At 64.9% G+C, this 14,394-nt stretch overlaps 4 protein-coding genes across 4 annotated transcripts in view; 1 reads left to right on the top strand and 3 right to left on the bottom strand.

Moving 5' to 3' along the window:
- Positions 1-165: 165 nt before the first annotated feature.
- EMIHUDRAFT_442754 (hypothetical protein) lies at positions 166-1,947 on the bottom strand (the record flags this gene model as incomplete). The annotated part of the gene is given in 3 exon segments (XM_005781968.1): positions 166-196; positions 207-340; positions 361-1,947. A coding segment is annotated over 1 exon segment (1,484 nt), but the record flags the coding sequence as incomplete, so codon positions are not given.
- A 4,571-nt stretch (positions 1,948-6,518) lies between these two features.
- Positions 6,519-7,850, bottom strand: EMIHUDRAFT_233842 (hypothetical protein; the record flags this gene model as incomplete). Its single annotated transcript, XM_005781967.1, has 1 exon — positions 6,519-7,850. The coding sequence occupies one exon, from the start codon at positions 7,848-7,850 to the stop codon at positions 6,519-6,521; it is 1,332 nt and encodes a 443-aa protein (XP_005782024.1).
- A 983-nt stretch (positions 7,851-8,833) lies between these two features.
- EMIHUDRAFT_365842 (hypothetical protein) lies at positions 8,834-9,766 on the top strand. The gene has a single exon (XM_005781966.1). It carries the CDS (start codon positions 9,025-9,027, stop codon positions 9,655-9,657), a length of 633 nt encoding a protein of 210 aa, XP_005782023.1. The 5' UTR covers positions 8,834-9,024; the 3' UTR covers positions 9,658-9,766.
- Positions 9,767-12,045: 2,279 nt separating this feature from the next.
- Positions 12,046-14,394, bottom strand: part of EMIHUDRAFT_113716 (hypothetical protein) — a gene marked incomplete at both ends in the record, with an annotated part of 5,547 nt that continues 3,198 nt past the window's right edge. The window contains one exon of the mRNA XM_005781965.1: positions 12,046-14,349. Coding sequence (XP_005782022.1) covers positions 12,046-14,349 — 2,304 coding nt within the window. The remainder of the gene's footprint in view (positions 14,350-14,394) is intronic.

Raw genomic sequence — 14,394 nt, 5'->3', positions numbered from 1 at the left:
TGCGGCTCTCGGTCACCGCGGCCGCTCGGGGATGAGGTGCTCGCCGGTTGCACCTGTCGTGAGTAAGGGAGGGGAAGGGAAGGTAATTCCCCCACACACAAGTTGGCGGGGTGGCTGGGGCAACCGGGGGGGGGCGACCTCGCCACTCAACGTCTAGACTACCGTACCTTCGGCCTTGTCTCTCTACAAATAAAGCCGATCCTAGCCGTACACTCTCTCTCTTGGGACTCTCTTCCCAGGATTTCCCACTTCCGCCCCAGTCGCAACACGACACGATCACGCTACGCACAACACAGTACAGGGGGAGCGGCAAGGCCGCCAATCACTAGACAACACGAGGCACAATTAAAGCCGTAATGCAAGTGTTCAATAACGCGCGAGGGGGCGGACCGCGTCGTGACCGCTCTCGCCGGCGCCAGCAAATATCACACCTCCACGCCAGAGAAGTGCAGCGAGCAGCCTCTCAGAGGAAGACGAGCGCGAGCGACAGCGGGAGGAGCACCATGCCCAATACGAGCATGCCGAGCGAGCCGACGCGGACGGCCGTGCATCCAGCCTCGCGGAAGAATGCAAAGTAGAAGAGGCCGGGCAGGAGGAACGTCATCGCCACCGCGCCGACCGCGCCCGCGACGCTCTGCACGAGGCCGAGGTTGTCGGTGAGCAGCGCGGCACCGGCGCAGGCGGCGATGAGCACCAGCGCGAGCGCAAACTCGAGCGGGTTGCGGATCCAGATGGCGCGGAAGCGCTCGCAGCGGCTCGCGGCGGCCGGGAGGGTGTCGAGCGAGGAGGGGGCGATGGCGACGTCCTTGGAGGGGTCGGGGCGGCAGAGCGAGCCGCAGGCCTGGTCGATCATCCCCATGAGCGCCTTGCGCACCGCGAAGGTGAGCAGCGGGATGTTTGTGATGACCGCGGCGCCGAGGCCGACGCGGAAGAGGGTGACGACGCCGTTCTGCGGGTAGCTGTCGAGGATGTCGGGGTGGACGTTGGCGCCAAAGGAGAGGTATCCGAAGTAGGTGAAGAGGCCGTACATGGGCAGCAGCACCCCAAGCACCGCCGTGACCAGCACCGTGACCACCCGCCGCGGCGACGGGTCGTGCAGCTCGTGGATGATGGGAAGCAGCGAGGTCTGGCCGCAGTAGGCGAAGAGGAAGACGTTGAACTCGGAGAGGAAGACCTCCCACCCGCTCGGCGCGAGGGCGACCACGTCGCCCTTGCACGAGTCGTCGCCCACCCTGCCACACGGCGAGACCATGTCGAAAGGCTCGAAGTACGACACCGCGACAAAGCCGCCAAACGCAACTAGGACGGCGATGCCGAGGGCGGAAGTGACGCGCAGCGAGTCCATGCGGTCGAGCAGCACGAGCGGCGTCGCAAGGGCGGTGGCGACACCCACCCATAGCGCGCGCGACGCGCCGAAGCTGAACTCAAAGGCGGTGGACGCGACCACGAGGTAGCTTATCACGCCGCCGAGGCAGTTGCAGATAATGAAGAAGTTTACGACCACCGAGAAGCCGGGTCGGAGCGCGTCACCGAGGCCGGTGAAGGTGCTGATGCGCGTCTTGAGTGCCGATTGCGCGAGCACGTAGAAGGAACACACCGAGGAGAGCGCGCCCAGCAGCAGAAAGAGGGTGCCCGTCGCCAGCCCGATTTTGGAGAAGGCGAACGGCAGGCCGAGGATGCCAGTGCCGGCGACGGTGTGCACGAGGTTGATCACGCTCGACACCAAGGAAGCGCCCACAATCTTGACCGGCTCGCCTCCCTTCTCCTCATCGCCCAGCACAATTTCGCCCGGCGCCGAGGCACGCGTGATGTCGAGGAAGGAGACGACCGGCTCGAGCACGTCCGACATCATGCGGCCGATGGCGGGCACCGTGCTCTTGCGACTCAGCTGGGAGGAGCGGCTGGCGCGGTTGGGCCGTGGCTCGTCGATTGCTGCCGGCTGCATAGCGGAGTGGTCGCAAGGAAAGCTGTCGTCGTCCTTGACATGGGTCGGGGGGGTATATGACCGAGTTTGAATATAAAATTGTCGGTGACGGCACAGGTTACTCCGGTGGGGGTGTTCACAGCCGGCGCGCGCGCCGGCGACGAAATGCGCGACTCGCCGCCGCGGCTCCGGGCCTCCAACGGCACGACCTAGAGCTAGTGAGAGGGCCGCGCCGCCGAGAGAGCCGCTCCCTGGCGCTAGGCGCGTGCGAGTGAACCGGCGGGGAGATGGGAGAGCAGGACGGCACACTGCCACCACCACCACCACACAGACTCACAAGACAGTCATCCCGCCTCACTCCTTGACAGGTGCCGCGCAAGGACAGGCCGCGTTGGTTAGCGAGGATTGGTGTCGGCTCAGTGATGGGTATCCTAAGTGCAAGTTTGGTATTCACAGCAGCGGAGGCTGAGTAAGAGCGCATGAGATGTGCGCGAGGGCACACTAGAGGATGTATGTATGTAGAAAGATGAACAACAGTCGGGCTCAGACTGGACACTAGAGGAAGGGAATTCTCGTGCGAATTCTTTTTCTCGATGTCCCGGCGTCGTTCACGCCGCCTCGCCGCCGCCGCCGCACAATACCCCCTCACCGACCTGCCCCTTGAGCTTCTCGCGCGCGTCACTTCTCGCTGCGACCCCGTCGACATCGCTCGCGTCGCGGCCGTGTCCCTCCTCTTCCACGCCTCGCTCGCGGCGGAGGGCATCCGCTTGTGGGCGCGAGAGCGCGGCTTCGAGCTGCCGGCGCAGCCGGAGGGCGAGGGCTGCGCCGTGCGGTGGCTGTGCTGTTCTGCGCTGCTGCGCGAGGCCAACCCGCCGGCGAGGGTGGCGGCAGGCGAACGGCACAGCGTCTTCATCGACAGCGAGGGGCGGCTCTCGTCGTGCGGCTCTGCGCCGTGGTTCCGCCCAGAGCTACTCGGCCACGGCGAGGGCGTGACGCGGCTCAACACACCGACCCGCCTCTCCTCTACGCTGGGCGACGAGCGTGCCGTGAGCGTGTCGGTTGGAGAGTGCCACAGCCTCGCCCTCACCGCCGGCGGCGCTGTCTGGAGCTGGGGCGGTGGACGCAACGGCCAGCTGGGCCACGGCGACTGGGAGCACCAACTGCTGCCGAAGAAGGTCGAGGCCTTCGCTGGGCGGCGCGTCGTCACTGTCTCGGCTGGAGGCTGCCACAGCCTCGTCCTCACCGCCGACGGCGCCGTTTTGAGCTGGGGCTATGGAGCCTGTGGCCTGCTGGGCCACGGCGGCGAGCAGCAGGAGCAGCTGCTGCCCAAGAAGGTCGAGGCCTTTGCTGGCCAGCGCGTCGTCGCTGTCTCGGCTGGAGACATGCACAACCTCGCCCTCACCGCCGACGGCGTTGTCTGGAGCTGGGGCTGGGGACTCGTTGGCCAGCTGGGCCACGGCAACCAGCAGGACCAGCTGCTGCCAAAGAAGGTTGAGGCCTTGGCTGGCCAGCGCGTTGTCGCCGTGTCGGCTGGAGGCGCCCACAGCCTCGCTATTACCGCCGATGGCGCCGTCTGGAGCTGGGGTTTTGGACGTGTTGGCCGGCTTGGCCACGGCAACGAGCAGGATCAGCTGCTGCCCAGGAAGATCGAGGCGTTGGCGGGGCAGCGCGCCATCGGTGTGTCGGCTGGGGCCCGCCACAACCTCGCCCTCACCGCCGACGGCGCCGTCTGGAGCTGGGGCAGTGGACGCGATGGCAAGTTGGGCCACGGCGACGCGCAGCGCCAGCTCCTGCCGAAGAAGGTCGAGGCCTTTGCTGGCCGGCGCGTCGTCGCTGTCTCGGCTGGAACCAGCCACAGCCTCGCCCTCACCGCCGACGGCGCCGTCTTCACCTGGGGCAAGGGCGAACACGGCTGCCTAGGCGACGGAGAGGACCTGTCGGACCAGCTGCTGCCCAAGAAGATCGAGGCGTGGGCGCCGGGGGCGGGGCAGTGATGAGAAGGGCGAAAGGGAAACTTAAAGGCCACGGACGCTTGCGGTTGCGCTCCCAAGCCGCACTCGTGCCGCCAGCGTGGGCAGGGCGCCAGCCGCATTGGTGGGTCTGGCGCACGTCTTGTGCGCAAGGGTTTGGCGGAGTTGTGGGCGCCAACTCTGTGCAAACGCACAAGAGCTCGCGCGCAAACTAAGAGAGTCCGGTTGTTGCACGAGTATATGGGACACTGGGACACGGTGTCTGCGTGTCTCTCAAATATGAGGGGTTTTGACTCTCCTACCGGCTCCTGACGCTATCCCTGGCAGCTCTAATGACCAGGATCAGTAGTGTTGTGATCGAGGGTGCCCATACTAGCGCAGGAGCTGCCAGTGCCACACACTCGCCCGGACCCCCCGTCTCCCCCCTCTGGGGCCGGTTGCGCGGTTCCGCACAGCCCGCGAGAGCCGACAGCGGGGCCGTGCGGGTGCCTACTGCCGAGTGCCACAAACACTGCGCCGTCCCGCCATCACCTCCACAGGCTGTCTTGTGTGATGGTTGGGATGTCCAAACGCCACCATCTTGGCTCTTGCGACCTCAAACCCGCGAGCTGTAATGGGTGGCCCTGACGTCGACAGACGCCCGAGGGACCACGGTGAAGCTGAGCCGGAACGAGTCGACAAATCTCGTCTGAGCCCATGGCGGTCGCTGGCTGAGTCGCTGTGTACGGGCCGGTACCTCAGGCGTCACCTCCGCAGCCTCATCTAGGGTACCATACTTCCGGGCCGGTGTGCGGGGAGCGAACCTTAACGACCGCCCAGAAGCTTTCTGAGCGAACCAATCGGGCCAGGATCATCATCATATGTCCCCTCCACAACATCGTGGGCGTTTGAGCGGTATTTGAGGAGCACCGCGACTCTGAAGTTCGGCCGGGTGGTCTGCAGACCCCCCCCCCCGGAGCAGCAGAGGCTCCGTGGGGTCGAAAAGTCGACGCTGGGAGTCGCACTCGTCAAGCCATCGCAGCACCACGCGGTCCGCACGTACCTACCACATCCCCTCCACCGCTGAGAAGGCGCTGATCGACCGCCGGGCCGCGTAGTCGTCGTTAAGGAGCGGTTTTTGGAGCCGTACGAAGAGGTCCCAGACGGGCGAACATGCGGTTTTTCGATGACCACGCGCGATGTGGTATCTGCTTTTTGCTAAAAACGGGCCGCCTAGTGCAGCATCACTAGTAAAACACGCAACCACACTGAGAGCTCCACACTAGCCGGTATAGGCGAGCGCCGACGGCGTCACGGTCGCCGGAGTGGACGCACTGCACACACACTGTGACCGTGTCGACGGTGTGACAATGAGCGACACAATCGTCGGCGCCGCGCTATCGCGGCGCCCCGCAGTCTACACACCGCAGGCGCACCCCTGAACGCGCCATGAGCGCGCAGGCACATAGCAGCGCCGCGCCAAAAGGCCATTCCCTCACCCGACCCGCGGCTCCACCATGGCTGCAGCGGTCCGCTCACCTGCACAGGGCAAAAACGTGTAGCTTAACAGACGACTTGTGATGATCAGTGCTGGCGGAGGCCTCATCGCCGCGAATGCTGCCAGTCGCAGCGGGATCTGACGTCGCGTTTGAGGTGTGCATTGGCGGAGGGGTCGCATGTGGCTGAGAGAGGCAGAGGCAGCAGGCGGGTTGACGACGAAGGCAGGGGAGGAGACGGAGGGGTGACACGCAGGAGGAGCGAAATCGCGAACGGCCCGAGCAGAGAGGGCGACGGCGGAGCACGAGGGAACAACGGAGACGCTACCGATGACGCGAACCGAGGCACGGACGACGGAGCCAGGGGACGGGGACGGGGAGGGCGACAGCGACGTCGAGGTTGACGCAACGGTATCGAGAGCGCCACCCAAAAGGAGGCGGACAGCCATGGAGGTCACCGAATGGAGGGCGAACGGCACGATACGAAAAGGCAGGGCGAGGCGGATGGAGAAAGAAGTGCCGAGGAGGCCATGGTGGAGGGGAGGGACGGGAGGACAAAAGAAGGGCGAGGAGGACGAGCGGCCCGCACAGGCCGCGAGCAGACAGCGCCTGCTGGCCACTTCGAGACATTCGCCAAGAACGCTAGCTACATGGGAGGGCTTCGTGAAGGATGGACTGAAAAACATTCGAACAAAGAAGAGGCTGTGTGTGGAGAAGAATTACCTTACCTTACCTTACCTTACCTCGCCGCAGGCGCGAGCGCCGCTGGAAAGTAAGTTCCACTCTGGCTCACACTGATCCCGCAAGCCGCATCCACAACAACAAACACATCTCTCTCACATTCTTAACACACTAAGATTCTTAACACACTTTTTTTTTACGAACCGATCGGTATTCGGTTCGTGAAGGGTCGGTGTGCGTGCCGTGACCCCCTGGAACACCCGTACTCTCCCATGCCATCTCCGCCGCTATGTTTGGCTCCGGAGGGCGACGGCGCGCTGCATCACCTCCACCACCTCGCCCACGGACCACCGCTCACCCACGCGCACTGGGCCTTGCACTTGTAATGCCGTGGGGCTTTTGTCGTCTAGACGTGGAGACGCGAGGGTCGCCCCCCCTTGCCACACCACCTTGTGTGTGTGGAGAAGTTTACCGAGTAGGAAGTGCAGCGCGCCAGCGAACTGGCGCACTCAGCTCATCGCGGGGCTTACGCACCCGGGTGACATGGCTACGGCGGACCGACTGGACGGAGCGCCCCCCCCGTGCCGTGCTCTGCTCAGGGCCGTCGCAGAGGAACGGTGATGCAGAGGAATCGGAGCCGCCCTTCGCATGTGCTGTGCGCGCATACCCCGGCTGTTGCACCCGCTCCTTCGCGAGTGCGGCCGCCCTCGCCGGTGCAGCGCATGACGTGCGTGCGTCGAGGAGGTAGAAGTCGTACGGGCTGCGCACTTTGTGATAAATGAGGCTCGTGTTGGTCCACAGCCGCCGCTGGCCGCCTGCCCACGTGACGCGGGGGTCCGTCCAGTCCAGCAGCGGTGTGAGTGCAACGGCTGCTCTCCACGACGCAAAGGAGATTGCCACGTCAATGAAATAGCCCGCGCTCGCGCACTGGCGGGCCGTCTGGCGGCTGTCCCGATGCAGAAGGCGCACAAAACCCTTGTTTGCGATCCCGTACCCGGCCGGCAACGCAATCTCAGTGTGAGGCCGCCCTCGATCGCCGCACAGGCTCCATCGCCACCCGCCACCCACGCCGACGTGCTTGGCGGGTGCATAGAGGGGCGACGCAGACGAGGGCAGGAATGAGGCCAGGCAGGGCGGCACGTAGACGTCGTCGTCGTTGAAGGAGACCCAGTCGTACCCGCTCATGTCGACAGCGTCGAGAAATGCCATAATACGGCAGCAGCCACTCCGCTCTCTGCCGTCGCACCCACGAACCAGCACGGCGACGCTGCGCTGTGTGCTGTAGGGCTGCGCCTTGCCAGCACTATCGCGGCCGATACTGGCGCACGCCCATCGGTCGACGGCCGTGCTCGAGCCGGAGAGCACGACCTCACAGCCGTGCTCAACCAATGCGGCCAACGACTGCTCGGATCTCTCCGCGACGACAAAGGTGTCCATCCGAGCGCCATACGTGCGGAGGATTGGAACGCCTCGCACAGAGAGCATCGTTCCGCTCGAGCTCACAACACTAGCGAGAAAGCTGCTGTCGGCGTGCGTGTTGCTGCTGCTGGCGATGCTGTTCAACGTAGGCACATCTCGCAAATAGGTAAGTGCGAAATCCGATGCCGCAGTCACGCAAGTCGCGGCGCGTTTCCCGCCAACGGCGTGGCCGCGCACATACACATCGGGATCTCGCCCGCCCGCCTCAATCCCAACGACGCAGGAGGCGCTACCAAATCGCAGGTGTCCGTCTTGCAGCGTGACAGGGAGGTTCTGTTCCGCGTCGAATCCAACTGTCCACGCGAGCTTACGGCCGGGCATGCGTACATAGAGGCGGCGCCATCTCCCGAGGGTCCACGGGCTGCGACACTCGAGAAGACCATCTGGCCGCTTCCTGAACCCACTCCACCCGCTCAGTATTGGTGGCGGTTGCAGTGTCAGCGGATCTTCGCAGGCCAAGAAGCGGTTGGTTGCGACGTGGCGTAGGGCAGGGGAGTCATGCCCTGTGAAGCGCACTGGCACGGCATTCGAGTGGTTGTGCCCCGAGTGCAGCATGGTGAAGCGGTATGCGGTACGGTAGATCCCTTTCCCAACGCCGCCAAGGAAAGCGCCAGCGCCTAACACAGGTACACCACTGGAGCCGCCTAAGCGACTCCCGCGAGGACGGCGAGGCACTTGGCTCCGTGCACCCGCCCACCCCGCCGCTGGCCAAGCTCATTCACGACCTACAAGTCCGCCGACTAAATGATTTTTGAGCTTAGCCTTCGATGTTATGAAACAACGCAAGGCGGACATGGCATATCGCTCTCGGGCCCACATACATCCCGCACACTCGCCGCACACCCGCCGCCCCCGCGCGCGCCCCGCCCCGGCCGGGAGAAAGGGGAGTGACAGTTTGGGACGGCAACAGAACGTCTAGCGTGGGCCGGACCGATCTGACCCCGGCGGACGTGGAGCGGCTCATGTCCACGCCGCAGATGGCTGTCGCGAGCGCGCATGTGCTCGTCGTCAAGTCCATCTGCGAGGACTGCGGGCAGTGTCTCGAGCTCGAGGACACCTTCCACGCATCTCACCGCGATCTCACGCCGCTCATCCCTGGCTGGGAGCAGAGAGAGCCATGTCGCTTCCACTGCACCTACGACCACCAGTACTTGTGCGATCACATGTTCGATCTAACACACGTAGGAGAGTGCGTCTGGGCCTGCAAGGAGTGCGACCCTGAGTAAAGCGGGGAACTTAAATTTCCTCCATTGTACCCATGCGCAGGCTTTTATTTTTTATTTTCTGTGGCGTGTAGGATTCCTATCGCAATCGCCGCCGGGGCGGCGTGCAGCAACAAGGCTCCCCTTCGCCGCCGGCCAACTGGCGGCTCCCTCGCCGGCGAAAATCCCACGCCTCCGGCCACTTCCTCGCCGCTCTCGACGCCACCCTCACCTGCTTCTCTGCGCCGCCGCTCGCTAGCTCTTAGCGTCATCCGCTTGCCCGCTCACAGGCAATGCAAGCGGATGGACGCAGTCGGCGCGCGCGCCTCTGCGCGGACGGATCGAAGGAGGAGTGGGTATACCGTCGCGGGAAGACTCCCGCCCTCGTCTCTGTCGACTTTCCGAGCTCCCTGCCCTCCATCGCGGCGAACGCCTTTGCGCGCTGCGGCTGTCTCGCCTGCATCGCACTCGATTGCGCCTCGCTCAAGTCCATCGGTGAACGCGCCTTCCTCGCCACCTCGCTCAAGTCCATCGCTCTCCCTGAAAGCCTCGTGTCCATCGGCCGAGGCGCCTTTGCCTTCTGTCCCTCCCTCACCACCGTCGCCCTCCCTGCCGGCCTCTTATCTGTTGGTGAGGACGCCTTCTTCCGCTGCTCCTCCCTCAAACGCGTCATCGTGCCAACCACCGCCTCGATTGGCATCGGCGCCTTCCCCTCCACCACCACCGTCCTCCGCCTCCCGCCCGCCCGCATGCGGCTCCGCCACCTCTGGCAAGGTGTGCTCGCGCACAAGCGCTGCCGCCCCGGCCTGCTCGGTTGGCTGGAGCGGGCCCAGATACGGCTTGGCTCTTACGGCCCGGACGGCGCGGCGCGAAAGCGCGACCGCGAGCAGTTCGAGTGCGATTTTGCGCTCGCCGCGGGCTCTTGAAGGATCGACTGAGTGTCATGAGTACTCTTTTGACCGACGCCGGAGGTCGTGGCAGCCGGGAGTGGCCGAGTCCAGAGAGATAACGATAAGGTAAGGTAAGGTAAACGTCTCCACACACACAAAGTGGTGGGGCAAGGGGGGGCGACCCTCGCATCTCCACGCCCGGGACACGGGCAGGAGCCCCACGGAGATAGATGCGTAGCCTCTGGAATCACAGCGAATCACACTCTTCGTTTTGCACACAAATAAATAAATAAAAACGGACACCTCTCTACTGTGAGATGGGTAAAAAGGAACAGGCCCCCGCCCTTGCGATCTTTTGCACACAACGAATTGCTTAACGATATTTTTCCTTTTTGGTTCTAACGACCGTAGTGCGTACGCTCACATGACACCTGTGACCTGACGGAGGGAGGGGCAGGCTGCTCACCCACGTGCACCGGGCCAGTGCTTGCACTTTGATCGGCGCACTTTTTTCGCTAGAGTATGACGGGTACACCTACTTTTTCGCTATGACGGTCACTTTTAAACTTTATGACGGGTACACGACCGCAGCTCGTGTGCACGTGGCCGCCTTTGTCCGGAGTGAAAAGTCCAACCCGCTCGTCGGTGGCGGCTTCCTCCAACCTGAAAGATACGTCCGGCAGAAGAGGAGCGCCTCGATCGCCTCGGGAGCGTGCCCCTCGGCACTGCCGCTCATCCACCATCGCGCGTGCTCCAGCGCCGACATGCCCATCGCGTCGCGCCGCGTGGAGGTCGCGGACCCGCCCGTCGCTTGCCGCCCCTCTCCCAGCCCTTGCCGGCGACAGGATCACGAACCTAGGGCTCAATTCCGTCTCCCCCCCCTCCCTCCTGTAGGCAGGCCGTCCCGCGCTGGCGGGAAGAGGCGCGCCAAGCCATCGGCGACGTCCCGGCGAGCTCATGGGCCCCCAAAAGGTCCCACCGGCCCGTGGCTCCGCCGTCGGCTCCGCCGCGAGCGGCGACGGTGAGGCCGCCGGGGCTCGCCTATACCGGCTAGTGTGGAGCTCTCAGTGTGGTTGCGTGTTGTACTAGTGATGCTGCACTAGGCGGCCCGTTTTTAGCAAAAAGCAGATACCACATCGCGTGTGGTCGTCGAAAAACCGCATGTTCGCCCGTCTGGGACCTCTTCGTACGGCTCCAAAAACCGCTCCTTAACGACAACTACGCGGCCCGGCGGTCGATCTGCGCCTTCTCAGCGGTGGAGGGGATGTGGGCGGTACGTGCGGACCGCGTGGTGCTGCGATGGCTTGACGAGTGCGACTCCCAGCGTCGACTTTTCGACCCCACGGAGCCTCTGCTGCTCCGGGGGGGACTAGGTCCAGCCCTGGGTGGCGCAAGATCTGACGTTCTGTGACAATCGTCAGATCCGTGTTTTTCTCGTTGTTTTGTCGCTCGCTCCGCTCGCCACCTCACGCTCCGTAGTCCGGCCATGGCCAGTACCCCGCGTCTCAGTGAGACGCGTGGTACCATCCAACTCCGGTCGACGGGCTCGAATGCGCTCAGCCTCAGGAGGGACAAAACCGCGCGAATTCTGCACGCCTCGCTGCACCGCTGGCCTTACTGAATCAGGCAGCAGCAGGTTGCTGCTGTTGCCACAGCAGCAGTCTGCTGCGGCCCTAATACGCAAGTTAATGACTAGCAGCACTGCCGGGGGCATACGAGCCGCCACAGCCGGTGTGCGGCCGTGCACTGCCACCTGCCTGCGGCTACGCACAATGTGCGCTCGCATTGGATGAGCCCTGCTGATGGACCTGCGTCGCCTAGCTGCACGAGAGCAATGCCGCAGGCGGTGGCCGTGGCATACACTGCGAGCACACTCGGTGCAGCTGCGAGGTGCAGCAAGAGCACGTCGTTCCTGCCTCTGATGCCACTCTCGCGGCTTGTAGCGCGTCACTCGCGCATGCTCTCCAGGAGCTATGGCGGGCGCGTGTGTGGGGCTGTAGCCTGTGTTTGGCCGGTTCTGACCCGTTTACTATCAGTATCATGCCCGGGCCACAAAATATCGCACACGGGTAGCGGCTCAGGGGCCCAGTAAGTCGCGGAATCGCCAAATGTCACAACCTGCGCCACCCAGGGCTGGACCTAGTCGGGGGGGGTCTGCAGACCACCCGGCCGAACTTCAGAGTGGCGGTACTCCTCAAATACCGCTCAAACGCCCACGATGTTGTGGAGGGGACATATGCTGATGATCCCGGCCCGATTGGGTCGCTCAGAAAGCTTCTGGGCGGTCGTTAAGGTTCGCTCCCCGCACACCGGCCCGGAAGTATGGTACCCTAGACGAGGGCCGCGTCCGTCAATAGACTATAGAGCTCCGTACGGGTTGCGCGGGCTCGAACATCTTTAAGTCAACACCAACCTCTAGACCTGCTACACCGCGACTCCCGCCTGGCGCGGCGCCTCAAACAGCAGCGCGTTGAGCCGGTCCACCTGCTGCAGAAGCCCTCCCTCAGCGGCGACCCCTGTGCTCTCGTTCGCCGCCGCCACCGCCGCAGAGAGCGAGGAGCGCGCGTCCAGCCCCAAATGCGCACAGATCCGCGAGACCTTCTGCGGCAGCGTGGCGCCGTGGAAGGTGCCTCCGACGCCTCCTCCCACAGCGTTGTTTGCGGTTGCCGGTGGCGGGGCGGCCGGTGGGGGTCCTAGCTCTAGCGCCGCGAGTCGCATGGTGAGCGCCTCCTCGCGTGCCGTCGCCGCCTCCGCCTCTGTCCTCGCCTCCTCCTCCCGCCCCCTTGCTTCCCCCTCACGCCCCCTCGCCTCCTCCTCCCTCGCCCTCGCCGCCTCCGCCTCTAACCTCGCCTGTTCTGCCTCTGACCTCGCCCGTTCCGCCTCTGACCCCGCCGTCGCCTCGCGAACCCTCGCCGCCGCCGCGTCTGACCTAGCCTGGGAGAGCGCCTGCTCGATCGCCGACCGCATGCTGGACTGCTCAGCATGCGTCGTCCTCAGCGGTGCCGCGGCCCGCGCCGCCTCCTCCTGCCGCGCCTGCACCTCCGTCTCGTCCACCAGCGCCGCCCGCGCTGCTCGCTTCCGCTCCTCCTCCGCCGCTCGCGCCGCCTGCTGTCGCCTGCTGCGAGCCTCGCTCTCCACCGCAGCCGCGGCCGCGGCCTCGGCCCTAGCCTCCCTCTCCAAACGCTCCTCCCTCTCCCGCCGCGCTGCCTCGAGCAGCCTCGCCTGCCGCTCTCGCTGCGCCGCCCGCTCCGACTCCTCCGCCCGTCGCGCCTCGTCGGCTGGCGTCACGCGCTCCTCCTCGTCGCTCTCTGAAGCCGACTCGCGCGCTGGCGCCCCCCTAGAGGTGGAGTCGTCGCAGTCGGCCGATCTCTCTGCTCCTTCGGCTGCGCTGCTCCTCGACCCGCGAAAGCCGCTCTGCTTCTTCTTCCTCCTCCTCCTCCCTCCCGCCTCCTGAAGTGGAGGCGGAGCCTTGGCCGCCGCTTCCTCCTCCAGGAGCTCCGCCGCGAGCTGCTGCCGCCGCTCCGCCTCCGCTGCAATGTCCTCTGCCGTCTGCGACGCGGCTGCTGCCGTAACCCGCTCCTGCTCCTCCCTGCGCGCGGCGAGCGCTCGGCGCGCTCGCAATACATTCTCGGGCACGGACGACACGGCGCACGGATTGTCGCGGCTTAGGGAGGCGATGTTGACCGGTTGGTTTTCGGAACACCAGGCCTTGTTTGAAAAGCGCATCGCGAGGCTGTTCGGCTCCAAACCCAGGCCCACCACCTCACCACGCGAGCCGCGCACGAGGATGTCAAGCTCGAGCTCGAAGTCGGTGCGCGGAAGTCTGCGCTTGATGATCGGACTCTCTCCGGTAAAGTAGAGATGCTCACCGAGAATGAAGCCGCCAGGAAGCGAGGGCGCCGGCTCGCGGCTGAGCTCTTGGGCCCGGCAATGCACGTCCCCTCGGTTGCCGGAGAAAGACATGGAAACAGCGTCAGCGTCGCCGTTGCGGGCTGGGCCGGTGACCGATCCTCGGCAGCCAAACACGGCCTTGTCCCCCTGCTCGTCGACGAACCCGCCGCCAATAAAGTAGAGCTCCTCTCCCACTCTGAAGCCACCGGGCAGAGGCGGCGCCTGCTCGCGGCTGAGCCAGGTCAGAGAGCAGTTTATGAAGCCTTTGTTCCCTGGAAACAGCAATTGCAGGCCGTTACCTTGGTGTGTGCCCTCGGTCGCGGGGCCGACGACCTCGCCCGACTGGCCGTGCACGAGCCTGTTTCCAGACTTAAACGACTTGTTCGGGCCCGTGTAGTACAGCTGGTCGCCGGCCTCGTGACCGCCCGGCAGAGGCGGCGGCTGCTCGCGGCTGAGGTTTGGCAGAGAGCAGTTTATGGAGCCTATGTTCCCTGGAAACCGCACCTCCAGGCCGTTGCCTTGGTGCGCGCCGGTCGCGGGGCCGACGACCTCGCCCTGCTGGCCGTGCACGAGCTTATCGCCACTCTCAAACGAATGGCTCGAGCCCGTGTAGTACAGCTGGTCGCCAAGGTCGTGACCGCCCGGCAGAGGCGGCGGCTTTTCGACGCTGAGCCGGGACAGATAGCAGTTTACGTGGCCTTTGTTCCCTGGAAACAGCATCACCAGGCCGTTGCCTTGGCGTGTGCCCTCGGTCGCAGGGCCGACGACCTCGCCCTGCTGGCCGTGCACGAGCTCATCGCCACTCTCAAACGAATGGCTCGGGCCCGTGTAGTACAGCTGGTCGCCAAGGTCGTGACCGCCCGGCAGAGGCGGCGGCTTTTC

This window comes from Emiliania huxleyi, assembly GCF_000372725.1.
Source record: "Emiliania huxleyi CCMP1516 chromosome Unknown EMIHUscaffold_197, whole genome shotgun sequence".
Taxonomy (NCBI): Eukaryota; Haptophyta; order Isochrysidales; family Noelaerhabdaceae; genus Emiliania; species Emiliania huxleyi.
The sequence above is the reverse complement of the archived record's forward strand: the minus strand, read 5'-3'. Positions and strand labels throughout refer to the sequence as shown.